Here is an 18,187-nt window from a genome sequence, read left to right on the forward strand (position 1 = left end):
GTGTTGTCTTCGCTTATAGCCAGCGCGATGCTAGAGGTATTTCTGTATCTGGAAACAAAGATGGCATGAGGGTTCAAAATAAGAGGGCCATGAGATTTAGACGAACCGAGGGTTTTGAGCTAACAGAAAATCTGATTCTTTCACTGATGGGTGTTACAATGGAAAGACCACCCCTTGCTTTAGAGTTATTGCATAATAACTTCTTACCTCCTCTTTTGGGCAGAAACGGCACAGGTTGGGTCACAGAGAGTAGTTTTAAATAGCGCACTAGAGAGTAAGATGTGCCCCAGGTCTCCAGGGCTTTCCTCCCACCCAGTGCCAGCAGACACAGCCATGGCTTGGGACCCTCTGTGGGGCCATGGATGGGTTCTGGGAAACTTCTGAAACTGCCCCTGTTTCGATCAGTCTTTCCCAGACAAGCGAGTACTTTCCAGGACAGGCAAGGGAGAGGCAGCTCTAACTCAGGGTTGGAAAGTGTCTTGCCAAAAGCTTAAAGACAATAAGCAATTCCCTGGCTAGCAGGAAAATTCCAGATGGGGATTCCAGTTGCTTCTCGCTCCCCAATAGGGATGAACCAGTCTGCTGCAATTTCACCCAAGCAATGGCCAAAATAAATCTTAATTAAAGACTGTGAACAAGCAGCAGTAGGATTTGTTTCATATGCTTGTTCACTTATTAGTAATGTGTTTTTACAAATCTCTGGTCAGCAAAAGCATATGCCCATGCTATTGCTTCTCCCAAAATCATTTTTTTTTTCTACACTTGCATGCTGCAGAAGAGTTTGGGAGAGAAGCACTGGGTAAACCTGGGGAGGAAACAGGTAAATCTTTGCCCAGACTCCCCTATGAGATTATGAAGAGGAGAAGCAATATTGCTTTTCCAGGCTATAATCTGGATTAGTAGATATGGAGAGGATGCTTTGTCCTCCCCAGAGGCCTTTGCACAAAGCCCACTTAAGCAGGCTTTGTAAAATAACCAGGTGAGTTTTTTCCTTAACGTGTAAAAACAAATACCTCAAAGAAGTAGAATATGTTAATGAAATTTAATCGAAATTTAATAGTGAAATTAAAGGGTCCAAGAGCTCTTTTGTTCAGAAGAAACAGTGGTGACTATGCTTTTACTGTATACCGACTTGGAGGAAGTGATTTTGTACAACACTGATAAAGCCAAACTCATTCCATAACTGACCTTTCTGGGAGCATTTAGCTCAGATGTGGCATGGGTCTCCATGATGACCAAAATAGGCATGTCAGTGAAGAGCTGGGATTGGTATTTTAATCCTAAATAGTTTTTAGTAGGATTGCAATTATATTCATTCAAAATCCATCTTCCTGCAGCCAAAGGGAATGGATTTGATGTTCAAAACAAAATAAAATGTTAAGCATCCCTTGAAACCAACATCTGCTTTACCACAGAGTACAGCATCTTAGAATAAATAACTCAGTAGAAACATTTGCGCTGATATTTTCCAATGTTGTCCTATATGTAGTTTACAGAAGCTATTATGTGAAAATTACTTGGGTATTTGAAGCTTTTATTTTTTTTAAGAGCAGCAAAGTAACTCTTAATGTTTCCTATAATGTGAAGAATTTTTTGTTAAACTACATGATGGTAAAATCTGTAAAGTATTTATTGCTGAACAGCACGATAACAAAGTTCACCCAGTAGTTTTATAAATTGATGCCTATTAGATAAGTTGAATAGTTCAAGAAACATTTGAAATAATGTGTACTATGAAAAACCTGGGACAAATGGCATCAAAGAACAGCCTGAAAAGTGGATGCACCTCTCATTCGGCTGCGTTCGCTCCTGTTGTGTATGAATGCATTCTTCATTCAGACAAGTCTCATACTCTATTGTATAATTCCAAATAACTGTGACTTAATTCTACAGGTATGTAGGAGAATTTGTGAATGTAGGCAGTGTTTCACCTCTTCGGACTTTCAGGGTTTTGAGAGCTTTAAAAACTATTTCAGTAATCCCAGGTAAGAAGCCCTGATCCTTACGTTTTGGCTCTCAGCTACAAGTGATTCTTTCTCTGTCTCTCTTTGTCCCTTTGACTGTTGTTTTTTTTGCTGGTGTTTTGTCATTGTCTGTGTGTGACTTTCCCTTGTTACAGATACATAACTGAATTTGTGGACCTGGGCAATGTCTCAGCCTTACGAACGTTCAGAGTACTGCGGGCGCTGAAAACAATCTCAGTCATTTCAGGTGAAAATCAGGTTAAACACTCCGGCTGCAGTTAAAGCCTACATGCCATTTCCAGTAGTAAACACAGTAATTACAAATGACTTAACCATAGATATTGTTCAGGAAATGGAGGAATGTAGGGAATGTGACCTGTCAATAGAATACATTTTTCATATGTTTTTCCAATACTGTTTTTGTGGGCAGAAGGAATTAGAGTGCCTCCAAAATTACAGACCTCACTAAGACGAGTGCTCCTGTAAGAACGGCGGTATGCGGTGGCTCGTGAATCACATACATAAAGTACTCATTCATGAACCATAGGAAAATGGCAATGGAACTGTTTCAAAGTCTTCAGATATTGATTTTTAAAAATGGAAGGTTAATGACCTCAAAATGCATATTCGTGTTTAAGAGCGCATCGATAGAGGAATCTAAATCTGTGCTATGAGCTGAGGTTTCAAGACTGCAGGCATAGATAGCCTAATTTGTCATGGTGTTTATCCATTTGCATGTGATAGAAACACTGTTTAAATTTCGGACCCTGAAGAGATCAGAAAACGTTTCATCGTTGATTTCGGTAGGTTCAGCATTTCATCAACTCACGTCTTCTCACATTTTCAAGGATATGATTCTCTCCCTGCCCCCCCCCCCCAAGAAAAAATTACTACAGATCTGGTAATGAAAGAAGCTCTTTTTTCATAGCTTTTTATCTAATCTATTACTATTTCTTAAAATAATAAATAATATTTACTATTAAGTAATTTATACAGAGATGAGTCCACCGAGGACTAACCATATGACAATACTTTCTTGCCAAGCATTATCTATGGACAGGTCTCATTCAGCCTCAGTGTTTAACATCGCCAACCTGCATGACAAGGTAGAGAAGATAGCAAAACCCATGCATGGTAGATCCTTTCGGTGATAATCCTGAACAGATGTTGGCAATTACATGTCAAAAATATTCAAAACATTGAGACAGCTGCTCAGATTCTCACGCACAGCTCTTTAAGGTTAGAAAGGCTTTTCCACCCATTATATTATGCACATCTACACTGTAATAGAAATCTGATCAAATTCTGTGGTGTAAACTTATAGGGATGTGTATTACAACTATCACTAGCACTCACATGGAGTATAAGCTAGAAATGGGAATGATGGAATTGGGGTGTTAAGAAAACATATATATCTGGGTCTAGGGCTTACTCCCTCTTTCCAACATTAAAGTAATGAAAGTCAGTGGAATTACGGAAAGAGCAAGGTACTTTTCGTTGAAAGTGTATGTCAAAATATAGCTTTTAAAGAATACTTTAAGATGATAATTCATTAGGTCTGGTATTACTTGAAATCAGTTCCCATCAGGTTTTGGTTTTAAGTTTAAAAAGAATGATCTATTAGCAGAGAGGGTTTTTTTAAGTTTTCTCTAATTGGATTTCCACTGAGAAAGGATTTTTTTTTCCTTGGGAAGCAGAAAGTTGAGCACGGTTTGACAGATCATGTGGGATAGTAGTGGCTAATCAGAAAGAAAACTGGAATTTCCTAGTTTCCTTTGCCAGCAATTTGAAGACTAACTTGGAGGGACAGCCATCTCCAGGGGACACCTTTCACTTTCCATCTTGTCTCAAGCTTGAGCCTCTTCAGAGCAGAGCCTGTCAATTTTGCTGAGTTATATATATAACAATTTTCTGCTGTCCTATATCAGGGTTAGAGCTGGAGCTTGTTTTACATCAAATGATAAATTTTGGCTGTTTTTTTAGTGGAAAAAAAGGAGTACTGAGATTCAGAATAACTTTATTTAAAAATATATCAAAGCCCTTCAGTGATATTAAACACTGAGTTGTTCCATTTGTTGGTTAACAGAAAAAGAAAAAAAGATTAAGAGTCTTATTTATTAGTGTAATACATAATAACTCACATTCTCTTTTTTTCTTTCTGACTGACTATTTGATTAGGTTTTTGATAACTGCATTTTTAGGTACTAGTAACTAAATTATTTGCTGACATAACTGCATGAAGATATGCTAATAGAATATCTGGCCTTAGATTTTATTGTCAAGATTACCTGTGCCCTGAGTGTGTTTAAATTACACATGTGGAGGGTTACAAATTGCCAGGGAACACCTAGCTGCCTGTAAAGCACAGCTAAGGTTTCTTTTTAATGTTAGCAGATAATTTCGGAGGAGGTATTCATTTCTCAGTTAGGCAAGTATATTTTAAAAGAAATATTGGGCGTGATGCTGTCGTTTATTTGGAGATCGGTCTGAGTTTTTGATGATAACACAGGCTTATGCTGAGATGAAATATTTTTCCCCAATAGGCTTAAAAATGAAAAGATGATGAACACTAATATCTTCCACGAGATTTTGGGGTTCAGCTGCTAGAGAGAGGAGAAGGCAGCCGTCATTTTTGCCTCCTCTTTTACATCTTAGGTGAAGAACACTGAGAGGTATTCTCCTTTGCAAATATCTAAGCTTTTCCTCAATAAAATTGATCACACTTTTCCATCAGGTAGTTAGATTTGCACAAACATACTTGGCCTCAGCATGCTCAGTGAAATTGCTTACCGAAAGTAACGGGCCAAGTCCTCCGTGGTGTAAGGCTTCTGTCCAGCAAAGCACTTAGAGGCTGGTTTTCAAAGGCATTCTGCTTCACTTGAAATCAATGAGTTTCACTATTGACTCCAGAGGGAGTCAGTAAAGCTAACAATTAGTGCTTTTAAAAATCTCACCTACCTTCAATGCCTGGCTCTAAGTGCGCAAGCAGGCACAGGGACATTTAGGGGACATGGACTCGCAGGGCTCCAAAAGATCTCCTAAACTCCCAGAGTCCATTCCCCTGGCCTAAGGCTGCATTCAGTACAGCTCAGACTTGGCACGATATTTATTGCCTGACTTGTTCTAACAATCCTTCAAAGGTGGAGGTCTCACACCATCTTCCCGAGAAGTCTGTTCCAGCACCTCATTGCTTGCACCATTAGAAGATTTCTTCCTGGGAAGATGGGTTCAGATCCACATTCAGCAACACAAATATTAGCATCTACCAGCAAGCCCTGTACTTCCCCCTCACTGGAGCTCTGGGGCTCACTTTGGTTGCCATCACACCAGTATCTCCTGCTCCCCAGGACCATGGATCACCTCCTGTCTCTGAATCCAGACCCCCATCCAGCCTCGCTCTTTCTTGGTGCATTACCAGCTCTTTATTTTTTACCCGACAGCCAGTGTGTAGCACATCAGGTCAGTGCCTTACCCTCTGTGGCAGCCCTTAACATGCCAGAGGACCTTTATGGATCTCCTCAATTTTCCCTTTTTTGTGCTAAGCACACCCATTTCTTTTTGTTTTCCAGTTGCCCGTGATACCAAGAGAAAGCAAGCTTTGTACAGTAGCTGCATATCTGTCTATCTATACTCATTAAAAGAAAAAAGTTTTTAATTTCTTCAAATAACACTTTATATTCAGGTGCTTAGAAATAGGTAACATTTTCTCTATGAGAGCATAAAACCTTCAACTCTCAGTGATTTTCTGTATTAATTACCATCTTGCACATTGCCATGGCAACTGGATTCGTTCGTTTTCAATCTAGATGGGAACCATGGTCAGCAGCAGAACAATCCACTGAAGTCACTCATTTGTCTCCCATTACCAGCGTATCCAAGTCCCAGGGTGCTCAATAGGAACCCTTCCCATGACAACAGAGGGTCTCAAATCATAGTTTATCTGCATGGAAATCACCAATGTTTTTGATGACTACTAATTGAGGTAAAATTGAGATACACCCTTGTATGCCTCCCCATCAAAAGCCTGCAAAATACAGGCCATCGTCGTCACCAAGATTTTGTAAAGTGCCTGTATCTAGAGAAGCTCCACTGCTCTTTCTGGAACAGGCGTGTACATCACAGACATCTCACATGAAATGACAGGATACTGGCGAAAGGTGACCTCATAGAAAATTGGGCCAAGGCACTTTGGGGCCTGATCCAGCTCCTGTTTAAGTTAGTGTGAGTCTAAAGGCTATAAATAGTGCTGTGAATGTTATCCAGTGCTTTACTGATAGCCAGAAAAGAGCTGGGAGCACAAGAATTAAGACTGTGTGGAGGACAGTGACCCTCGTTCCCTGCTTCAATCTCACTGAAGTCCTCCTGCAGAGAGATAAATGTCATCCTTCCAGTGGCTAAATCACTCAACTCAAGAAGTAACTATCCCAGAGGTGAAAAAATACATGACATATTTGTGTTTTCCTTGGAGTCTGGCCTGACAGTCACATTTCCACGCAAAGATGGTCTACAGGAATGCTGACAACCATTCCGGTTTGCCAACATGCTCTTAAACTCTATGCTGCCCCACGTCTCAGTGGCTAATGACAAAACAGGTTCATCAAGAATGAACTTTTCCCTCCCTATATGCACATGGCTCAAGCAGACATTTACAGGACACGTGCATATCCTCAGGAGAAGGATTAGGCTAGGTGAGGACAATCATGGTGCAAGTCACACTCTCTTTTTTTTCGTTTTTGCTTTTTCTCCCCGCTTGTTTCCAGACTGTGCATGATAGCGCCTAATGTTCTGTAGGTGATTGCCAACATCTGGTATGGATGTCATACTGAATTACGCTAATACTTTCTCACATCTTGTAGAAGGAATGGATGGTTTTGTGGGATCTTGCCATTTCTCATTGTTTGGTGTTGCTTGCATTTTCTATGGTTTCTGATTTGCATTTGAAAACTGATTATTTGATTAACCTCTGAATGTGGTAATTTCTACCTGCATTAACAGGAATGTTTGGGCCAAATCCTTCTTGCTTTCTGCAAATGCCAGGCTGCCTGTACAGCCCCCATTCCACTGATTTTGGATCTCGTGGTGTTTTTCATGTCATGCAAGCAGGATTTGGCCCAGAGTTGTGGAAAAGAATTCAGTGATTCAGGAAAAGCCTGTATCGATTATTCCATAGGGAGTAATCTATAGACCCATTGTCATTAACGGGTGTAGATGTTACTCAGCTTTGGATCAGATCCTCAGTTTTTCTGTGCATGCTGCCTGGTTTGATGTTTGACTTGCAAGAATTAAGTAAATGCCTTTAATGCCCCATAAATAGTATCTTCTATTAAGCTATATTGCAGTGCTCTCATTGGCACTATTTCAAAGGAGGATTATTTATCTAGAAGATTTAACAGTGCTCTAAATTTGAATACATCAAGCATTGCATTTACAAAACATGGGATTGATTCAGAGAAATACAGAGCACCTGCAAGAGGTTCTGGGTGTCCTTATTTCCCCTCAGCCCTTCCATTTATGAGGCACAAGAAGTTTAAATGAATGGTGATTTAAACACTTTGCTTAGCAGTGAGTTGTGCCGAGCAACTTAACGGATGCTACTTCATTTTCTGGGCAAATTTTGTTTTTAAAGGGTGTGAAAAAACAGCTAGACTGTAAGTATACCACTCTCCAAATGGTTTTCCTGGAAAGTTTTAACAAAGGTCCAGGAGGCAGAGTACAAGTTATTTTTGAATGGTCTTTAATTAGAGCAATTGTATTACTAAAAAATTCTTTTCTTAAACTGTTCAGAAGCCTGTATGCTATTAAAACACAAAAAGGAAAAGAAAGTAAAGCAGAAAACCCTCTCATAAAGAAATTATTTGATACCTGCAAGGAATGAACTTGTAAAACTAATAGTATAGGATTACTATTCTATTTAAAACCCCAGTAAGTAAACTGAGAAAAACATGTTTCATGAAATGACCTTGAAATCAACAATACTGGGGCCTGATTTTGAAAACAGATAGTCTTTACGGGTGATTAGGATTTTGTAGGTCTTGTTTCCTAATATTATCCCTATTCACGTTAGGACTCCCATTGTACTTGCCCATGTGAGTAAGATTAATTAGTGTACTTAGATGATACTAATACAGGCTCCAAGCTTGTATTTGTATTATGAGCAAATAAATATGCTGCAGGGATTTCACAGAGGGGACTGCAGTAAAAGAATTTGTGGTTTGGCTTTTTTCCCTTTCTTAAGACTCAGTTTGCATTTGGACTTCCCAAGTTTCACCAGCCTCAGTGAAGAAACATCTGTGCATTCAAAGGACAGGCAGTGATGAGAATCATTGAAAACATTTCACAATATTAGATAAAATAAAAAAATATTCAAGTGCATTTGCAAATCATATTTCTTTTCCATACCTCACTACCTGTTTAAGACCTGGCTGTCTTAAAGGTCTTGTAGTCTTAACACTGGGTAAGGGTGAGACCCCAGAAAGACCTTCAGAAGTGGGCTACAACTAAACCTACTTTCACTTCAGGTCTAAAGTTCACTCAAGACTAGATTATCGGAAGAGCTATGCTTTTTATTTAGGCATCAGAATAGGTAGCCAAATCTAGAGATGGACTTAAAAGTTCAAAGCGGGCCTTTTTTTAGGTACCTGAATAGAATTGACCTCATTTGTAAAATCTCTTTCTGGTGAGGAGTGCACATAGCATGCAAATCCAGTGTTTGCCTCATGTTTGTACTACAATATTTTTGCTCTATTTTCGAGTGGAACGGGGAGCTGTCTAACCTCTCCTTCTTTACCATGCCACAAACTAGCTTTAAGGAGACAACAAAGAATTTAGTGGAGAAAGGGGACTACCCACACCTGATGGGTCAGTCCTTTTTGGTTAAATGGCCGTTTTATAGTCGTTAATATCATTCACATGTTAATGTAATGGCAATACCTTATCCAGGAGTGGAATATTTTAGGCTGCTGGATACAGGGACTGCTGGACCTGTTGGCCATTCTAGCAGCTCATCCTCCTTTGAGAAGCTATGATTTCCCCTTACTTTAACTGCAGAGTTTAAGCAAGACCAAAAACACATTTTGCCTTCCTGTGAGTCCTCGAGTACATTTTCATATTATTTTAAATTATACAGCACTAGCTCAACCTTTGTGGCTGCCAAACTCTTGGGGTGGAATTCCAGGGAACTGAGATTTAATGTATATGATCATATTCAGTGAGCAAATCAATGTGCTTCTGAGTATTGCCCAGGAGAATTCCTCCTGTTTCCTCTTTGCATTTTCTTTGTTCCATTTAACTCAATTTCTCTTACTGCTGCCATACTGGTGACATTGATTATCAGAAGCACTGATTACTACTTATCAAGTACTAATTAAATATAAATAGGAAAGAAACAACAAAATTGCTACCATTGTGCAGGTGATATTAACGTCCAACTGCAGCACACAAGTTTAGAAGAAGGGTCTTTTTTTGAAAAGAGTGGGGTTTGTCGTATTCATGTGATATTCAATCAGCTCAAATAGTGCTGATCGCCAGGAACATTTCAAAAGCAAGCAATATCTTTTGAGAAAACAGTATAATTATTTGTATCTGTGTATTTATAGAATAATAAACTGAAGCTAGTGCTACAGGATGAAATAACACAGGAGAAGCTAATTTGTGTGACCCAAGCCTTCGGTGTTTGTAATAAGATGATTTATCTATATTGGCAACATATTACAAAATTATACACTTCGCCCAGGTATTGTTGGAGCCTCAGGTTGTTTTAGTCAAATAGTTTCCACTGAGTTTATTCGATTGCCCATATTATCTGGCTTATTTTTAATCCCAAATTCTTGTTGTCTTAAGCAAATGAACTGAAGGCAGAGGAATTATTCATATGAGGACAGTGAGCTGGATTTGGCACCAAAATATGTAAAATAATCAGGGAATAAATAATATTTTCATACCTCTTCGTCTCTTTATGTGAGGGATAAAGTTATCAGAATCACCTGAGTGATTTAAAAGTAATTCACATTCTCAAAATTCAATGGGATTTAGGCTTTACAGCCTCTACTACCACTCCATGAAAATGTAAAAGACATTCTGTATTTTCTTTATCCATGAATATTTTTGTACCTCACTGTTCCTCCATTCAGTTCTTTCCCTTAATTTTTAAATCAGTGTTTGTGTAAGAGTAATACCAAGACTTTTGTCCAGACAAAAGTAGGCCAAATGAAACATTCATAGTGATCACTTGTCTCTCGTTTCTGCCGTCCAGTTACAAACATGTAGTGGAAACCCCTCCGATTTTCCTTTCCATGGAGATTTTCATAATTAAAAGTAGCTATCTTTTAGCTACACAGACATGTTTCAGCCTCTCAGTCTAGAAACTCTTGGCTTTTATCTCCCTAGGACTGAAGACCATTGTAGGGGCACTTATCCAGTCTGTTAAGAAACTTGCTGATGTGATGATCCTGACCGTTTTCTGCTTGAGTGTCTTTGCCCTCATAGGCCTCCAGCTCTTCATGGGCAACCTGCGACACAAGTGTGTCAGGGACTACACCAAGTTTAACTCCACCAATGGCACGCTGTACCTGGATGGTAGGATGTGGAACACCTCGGAGGAATTTCTTAGTGATCCAGGTAAGCTCTTTTTCATCCTGTTGTCTGGTGTTTTTTGGTTGGTTTAGTTGTTTTTTTAAAAATTTTATTATATCGACCATAATCTGTGAATCAGCAAATGCAGCATTACCTGACTACTGGCTCTTCATGTTGTTGATTTGGTTTTGAAAGTTCTAGATAGCTTTTTCTGATCTCTGTGGTGCCTTCACAGTTCATGCTGAAAGTATTTCTGGTGCTTTCCTATGATCCAGACTAAGGTCCTCGTTGTATCATTGATGCTTTTCACAGTTTTAGGGTGTCTCATGATATTTTTCTTAAAGCTCCCTTTCCTGGAATTAGGCAATCACATAAAAATTTCAAGCCTGTGTGTGGGTCTGGTTTGCCCACTGTTTCTTTGAACAATATATACCTCTTGCATTTTCTAGCAAAACTTCAAAATTTGAATTAAGGGTCTTAAAAAATCAAAAAGTGAAGCAGAGCAATTCAGTATTTATTAATCTGAAAAATCCCAAGAGCATTTTTTTTTTAAGGAAATCTTATGCTATTAGGGCCCTAACTCATTATCTGGGTTGGGCCATCTTGCAGTATCTGGTGCTCTGATGTTTATTATCAAAAGGCTTGTTTTCTAGGCCAAAGCAATTTTTAATACTCTACAGTCTGCTATACTTTGAATTACAATGAAATAGGTTCACTGAGCTAATTTATTAACATTTTTTAAAAAATAAGCACTTCATGTAAATAAACTTCAGAATGTAAACAAGTGGCCCAGCTGTTGCTGCTCTGAAACCCTCTGAGGCACTGGAGGACCCACACCAATTGCAGTGGACATGGACTCACATCTAAAACAATCCAGTATAACTCTCTTGAGAGAAGCAGACAGACTGATGTGCGTTGGTAGGAACTTATGACCGGTGACCTTTGGTATTTTATTTATTTTGAGGAGAAGAACGTGGACCCTACAGGCTTCTATCTCCAGCCATCCGCACTATAAAAACCCCACACCTGACTCCTGGAAATTGCCTGGCTTGACCCAGGGCTCTGTTAAATGCCTGGCACAGGGTTGTCTCCAGCTCCTGCTGGCTCCTCAGCATCGTATACCTCTTCAGCCAGGCTGTGTGGTCCAGGGATTGGGCCAAGCGCAGTCCCACCGTTCCCCACAGGTGACTTCTGGCCATTCTGCTCGGCTCCTCTCCCTGCGGTCTGAGGAGCTGGAAGCAGTGGTGTTAGAAGGGTTTCACTCAAGGAATAAAAAGTTCAACGTCGGTGTCTTTAATGTATGATGCGGTCGATGCAGCGTTAAGGAAGGGCAGGTCACAAAGCTCTGGCTGAATTAGGGTCGTCTTTGGGACTGACCCTGACTAGCAGGTTATGTGTCCTCTCAATGTCCCTGTATCAGAGCCTCTTGTCAGCTGAAAGGGGAAAGAGCTCTGTGCCACAGCTAAAAAACCACTGTGGGCCTATGCTGGCTGGTGATGGGCGTGCTGACATGTTTTCCCACCCACGGTCTCTGTGCTTCCAGCTTGGAGATGAGTGCTCATGGAGCTAGTAAAGAAATCTGTGCACCTGAGGTGGGTTACGGCACTTCGCGGCTCCTCCACCCCCAGATGTGACAGATGTGTGAGGTGCTGCTCTCCCCCTCTTATAGAGGCATTGAGGGATAAAATAGTGATGGCTGGAAGTATAAAGCCCTGCAATAAAGGTGAAAGGATGAAGCAGAGCTGTGAAAATAGTGTGGCTCTCTGGAAATGGAAGTAGGGTAAATGTGCTACTGGATAGTCTCTATAAAAATATAGTTAATGTCAGGGCCAGCTGCAGCATTGCTTTAAATGGGAGGAATTGTACAGCTGCTCCAGCATACCATGAGCAAGTTTATTTGTGTGGCCCTGATATGGGGAGGAGGGGAGACGCTCCCGTAAATCCATTTAGTAAATCCAGCAATGGTTAATATGGTCATGAAAATATACTTGTGTTGCTACAGGAGATTTACCTATTACAAAGGTAATCAACTTGGTGAGATAATGGATTAAAGCAAATTAAAGTTTGACCATGTGGTATTAATAGTAAGTAATAATAATATCAATGAATGTTTTCATGTTTTCAAAATATCTGAAAATAAAGACACGGTACATTATGGCAAACAGCCGTCAGTTATGGTGGATGGAGGAAAATGATTTAAATAGTTGAAATGTTGAGTCAGTGCAGCAGGCCACTGAAGAACTAGAACAAAAGTAGATTTATAGGAAAAACGTACTGACTTCTGACGAAGAATAATGAAGTGTTCCTCGAAATGCTGGAGAAGGTGGTTTAGCTATTAGGCTAGGGAGAACAATATTAAGTAGGATTTTCATTTAATGTTGACGGTTGCGCTAAAGCAATTCAGAAATGGAAGGACTGGCTCATTTTGTAACTAGATGGGATAGTGCTTTATATTTCATTTTGCATAAGTATTATGGTGAAATGAAGTGATTGTTTAACAGAGTAGTACTGACCACAATTTAATAACAGTCTGAATTTCAAGTACTGCAGGGAATTAAGCAATACATACAGTTAGATTAAAGTGTAGGCAGACCAAATTAGATAAAAAGAGGAGTATATTAAGAAACAGAGTAGTGTCAGTGTTTATTCTGAAGAAGAACTAGAGAAGAAAATTGGCCAACATGTTGAGATAGTAGAGTTCACTCGAAGGGAGCACAGGCAATTACAATAGCTCTTTGGAGACTTCAAAACCAATGAGGCTGAGTCACTTAGTTTGGAGCAGGGATACTAATCCAAAAAACAGAAGTGTCAGAGATTTATAAGAAAACTTAAAAAAAAAAGGGGGGGTGGGGGATGTAAAGAAATAAAGGAGTGAAAAACACTCAAAAACAAAGTTGGAAAAATGAATTGTTAATTCTATTCATCAGGACACCAAAATAGAGAATCAAAATGGGGTGATATGCAGTTCTCTTCTTGGAGAGCAAAAGTTTGCTTTGGATTCTTTGAGAGAGTTTTTAATGTTTTAAAGTACAGTGGGGAGCCTCTGAAATGGCATCAGCCTCCTCTTGTGCCTTTGAACCTTTTTGCATGAATGGAAAAACAAAAAACGAATGAAACCCCTTAAAAGGGTAAAACAGTGAAGAATTGCCTGGTGCTGCAGAGGAAATAGCTGAGAGACTTAGTCATGATGTGCAAAGAAAGATAAGAACTCAGTTTTCAGTCTTTCAGTGCCCTTTTTAGCTTGAGATAATTGTGTGCCACAGGCACTTCGTACAGTACAGGAGACATTTTGGGTTTGTAGAAGGCCTCGGATAGCTTCAGCTCTGCTTTTTTATTCCAAACTGACTTGGTATCTGGACTAAATTCTATCCTCTTTCCTTAGCTCCTTTCAGCCCTCAGGTAGGACATATTTTCTCATCTGTCTTCTCAATCCTCTTGTTTTCATTTTATAGATGGGGGGAAAAAGTCAGTTTATAAACTTTGCATCGTCATTGGCTTAACCACCGTTATGTGGTAACGTTTGATTTTTGGTTGATCCTTGAGGAAACAACCACAGTGCCCCCAGGGTTCAGGAACTCCTCCTTCCTACACACTGAAGACCCACTCGTACTTTCCTGCTCTACCACTCTGGTCACCACGACTATCTTGGCAGATGGTGCAGGTGCTGCCTGGCCCCCCTGCTACCCCTGTTCCTGCCTCCACCACCAGTAAAGGCAGCATATCAGCAGTGGTAGTGGTGGTGGCAGGAACTGTGGTGGCAGAAGAAAAATCTTTTTTTCCAAAAAAAAAAAAAAAAATTGGTCCATTTTTGTGCATGATAGATCCATAAGCAGGCATCCCTCACCACTTCCCCTTTCAGGCCTTTGGCTGTTACTTAAACTTTCTTGCATTAACTTGTCAGTTCTACATTGCAAGGTTGCTGGTGGTGTTGAGAATTGTTGGGTTCTCTCCTCCTCTTGTGCATCTGCCATGAGACAATCCTACAAACTAAATCCCATAAGGAGCAAGGATTTCCTACCTATCCACCCAACACTTAGCTTGTTCTTTCCATCATTTCACTGCGTCGTGCAGCTGTACGAAATGCCAGGTCACTTGGGAATCAAGGGACAGAGCCATTAAGCACGGGGATTCAGTGGGAAAATACACACTGAGTGATCTTTGCCATCTAGCTTCACTAATCATTAAGTCCTAGCATACAAAAGCAACATTGAATATTCCTGATCAGACTGTCAAGAAGGGGACTTTCTTGGCATTGTCATTAAAAGCTTAATTCTGTGAAAGAAACTTCATCTAAGCTGCTGGAGGTGCCTCTCTTTTCTCAGCTTTGTTACTGGGCGCAGCAGTTGTGGTAAGGTGAGATACCTGCTTAGTCTCGCCTCAACTCACAGCGGAGACGCAGGTCTAAAATCTGCCTTTTGGTGGGCACATCTATCTCATGATGAACAGGAGGATTCTTCTATTCTTTCCACCCATTTAAATGACTCTAGGTCATCACAATTTACAAACCAGCCTCTAAGAAGGCAACTTATCAGAAAAGTTATTCCAGTTTGGTTTGGCCTCCAATGAGTAATGCTTACCACTGCAAACCTAGGAAGGAGAATAAGGAAGAGTAAGGCAGAAGTCGCTCATCAGGTCTCCCAGACTCCTCCATAGGACAGTCCTTTGCCTGTATGAATGGAGTGTGGAATGGGTGACCGTTGAGTATTAGGTAGAATACGGCTAAAAAATTCTTGATGTCAAGTGCCAATGGTAAAGTTAAAATGGAGGCACAGTTCATTCATCTGGGAAAACAATGACTACTGGTAAGTAACTATTTTCCTACCTGCGATTCTAGACTCGGTAAGGGACTGCAATCAATAAGCCCAAGGGTGATTATTTTTAGACATTAATAATAACAAACCTGGGAATCTGAAGTTGTAGATGCAGCAGTGCTCATATATAAGAATGAAATCAAGACAAAAAAAGTAGAAAATAGTGATGGTTTACATCCACAGCATTATGAAAATTATGTGGTCAATATATCAATAGCAAAGTCATTGAGCTGTCAGTTATCTTTAGGAGAGCTAATAGTTTAGAAATACCAGCTGATTGAAGATCTGCAAGCTTAATTCCAATACTTGTAAAGATTTCTAGGAAAGCAGCTGCAAATAGCATGCTTGAAAGCCTGTCTTAGGCTGTGGTGTTTAAATTAAAGATGTATTTGATGAAGTGAAGCTTTATGAATGTGTGAGTTAGAGTGGATGTCAGATATGTCACTGGCTGAGAGAGAGAAAAGATGTAACAATGGACTGGGTGTAGTTGATTCATATGGCTGATGATTGTAGAATCTTTAATGTCATTTATGTATTCCATTACTAAAATGGATTATTGACTAGTCAGTAAGTAGAAATCTAAGTCTAAATAGCGTGTTCCTTTGTAGAGCAGGGCTCAATGTAAGTGCTGAATGCGTAAGAAAAAACACGTCAGAAAAAAACCTTAAAATTTAGTAAAATTATTATAAAATAGTTTTGAAATGATAGTCTCAAACGCCAGTATTTTCTTTTTCTTTAAACTAAATACCCTACTTAAGACACTCTGAAAAGGTCTTGTTTCAATGTATTCTATATATATTTTCTCTCAAAATCAGTATCTTGTAAGGTAAAATAAAACCCTGTAATTTCCTTAGATAATCTTGTCCAAGCTATTGAAATAAAAAAATTTAAAAAATAAAATAAAAGAATGTTTAAGCTTTATTAACCTTTTACTCGGGAGGTATCAACTGCTATTTTTATAGCTTAAAAGACGACTTTTCAGGGTTGTTTTTTATTTTTTTTTCCAGACTAGTTTCTGGCATTCATTTCGTGGCAGTGATTTTTCTCTTCTTCTGAAGTCAAACTGTGTAGTTACCAAAGGTCGGGGGGGGGGGGGGAGGGGGCAGGAAAAAGCTTTAATTAGAAAGAAAAAATCCAGATAAAGAGAAATGTAATCTCTGGCTTGTCATGTCCAGATATACCTGCAAGACTTATGGTTGCTTCAGGTTCTATATTTAGAAAGATGTATAAAATACATCAAGTTTAGGTCCTTATTTTAGGTACCTAGTCTTTGCGGGTCCCAATTGCATCCAACAAAGTGATAGGAGTGATTTGGAGAAGGAACTTTCTGAGATGGCCTCTGGAGGAGTCTGCTTCATTTTCTATCCCTTAATTATACTAGGCAGCCTAGGGAGATGATCCAACTAAGCCAGCCGTGTTAGATGCCTAAGGTTGAGGAACATGATCGCTCTGCATAGATGACCTTTGGTTGCAGAGCAACTTGCTGAACATTGATGTGATTCCCATCCAAATCATGGTCTTCTTGGGTACTTGAGAAGGGATGACAGGCTTGTGGGAAGCAACTGGTCTTGCTCACGGTGTGAATGAACCAGTCTGGCTGCTCGGAGCTGATAAACTAGGAGCAGTCCCAGACCAATGTGAAATAATTCTAGAGACTTTCCACATCCTCCTCTTTGATGTCCTAGGTGTAATGCACTGTCGAAATAAACGGGCATGGATGTTGAGGCGTATGTCTGAGAATATACAGGAATATACTTGTGTGTATATAGACCCGTGTGTGCATACACCTGTATCTTCTCTAAGCTCTGTGCCTTGTTAGCGCCGCCTGATGAATTGTTTCATTTTTGCTTTCAGAACCGCTGAAATGGAACTGCATGAACTGATATTCTGAAACTGTATGAGAACTGTATAGAAAATAATGATGTCCAAGTCAGATAATAAATGTAGCAAGTTTGGGGAGAGCTGAAGTGTTTGAGGTGTTGTCTGAGGTGGTAATAGAAGACAGTGAGTGTTTGATGAGTAATTATGGAGGTGGGAGGAAAGAGGAAAGCAATAAATCAGGTTGAGACTGGAATAGGTGTTTTATTATGTATGATTGTATATGAACCAATGATTAAGACAAAGAACCTCTCTGGGCTTTCAGACTGTGCTTGTCAGCATGGAATCTGTTCACGTTACTCCACCGTTAACTGTAAATATTGTGGCTTTGTCCGGGTGCTGTGGATCTTTTGATAAAGAGCTTCATAAATGCTCAAACCTTAATGCTCTGATGTGTTATTAACATGTACAATTAAATATTTTAAGCTAAATAGAAAAAGAAAGACCCAGCAGAAGAAGTGCATGGATCAGAAAAACATAGGAATTGGTACGGTTGTATCCAATACAGTGTCTTTCTGACCATTCAAAAGGATTTTTTTTGGCCTTGTGGTGAAACAGTAAGTTCTTACTTTGGAACAGTTTGTAAAACAGGAGGATTTTTTCCACAGGTACATTTCTTTTGCTCTCATCACTGCATTACTGCTCACAGAAAGGAGAGATCTACTAAAGGAAAGATCTGTCAGAAGATTCAGACTGAACATTTTCAGAGTTCTCCTGCACCTTCAAATTGTTCATAAACTATCAAACTAATACACCGCTTGACTTGCACAGTGATGTGTATTTGAAAGGACTTTGTCTGTGCCCTTTTGAGCCTGTCCATGGACTGGTGCTTGCACCAGGTTTGGCTGTAATGTGCCTTGCAAAGGCAAGAGGTAGATTTGCTTTTATCTCTGAACAGTCAGCCCAGGTGCACTGTCAGCCCACCCGCAGAGAATGGCTCACAGTGCTGCTTTCCCGCATCAC

The 18,187-nt window shown here is 39.8% G+C and overlaps 1 protein-coding gene across 6 annotated transcripts in view; it reads left to right on the forward strand.

Moving 5' to 3' along the window:
- Positions 1 to 18,187, forward strand: part of LOC142038847 (sodium channel protein type 5 subunit alpha-like) — a 217,149-nt gene that overhangs the window by 55,045 nt on the left and 143,917 nt on the right. For 5 of the 6 annotated variants that reach the window (XM_075044726.1, XM_075044717.1, XM_075044735.1 and 2 more), the window contains 2 exons: positions 2,120 to 2,211; positions 10,350 to 10,580. In XM_075044726.1, coding sequence (XP_074900827.1) covers positions 2,120 to 2,211; positions 10,350 to 10,580 — 323 coding nt within the window. The remainder of the gene's footprint in view (positions 1 to 2,119; positions 2,212 to 10,349; positions 10,581 to 18,187) is intronic. The other variant, XM_075044743.1, reaches the window with a different exon arrangement.

Source organism: Buteo buteo, chromosome 2 (assembly GCF_964188355.1).
Source record: "Buteo buteo chromosome 2, bButBut1.hap1.1, whole genome shotgun sequence".
Lineage (NCBI taxonomy): Eukaryota > Metazoa > Chordata > Aves > Accipitriformes > Accipitridae > Buteo > Buteo buteo.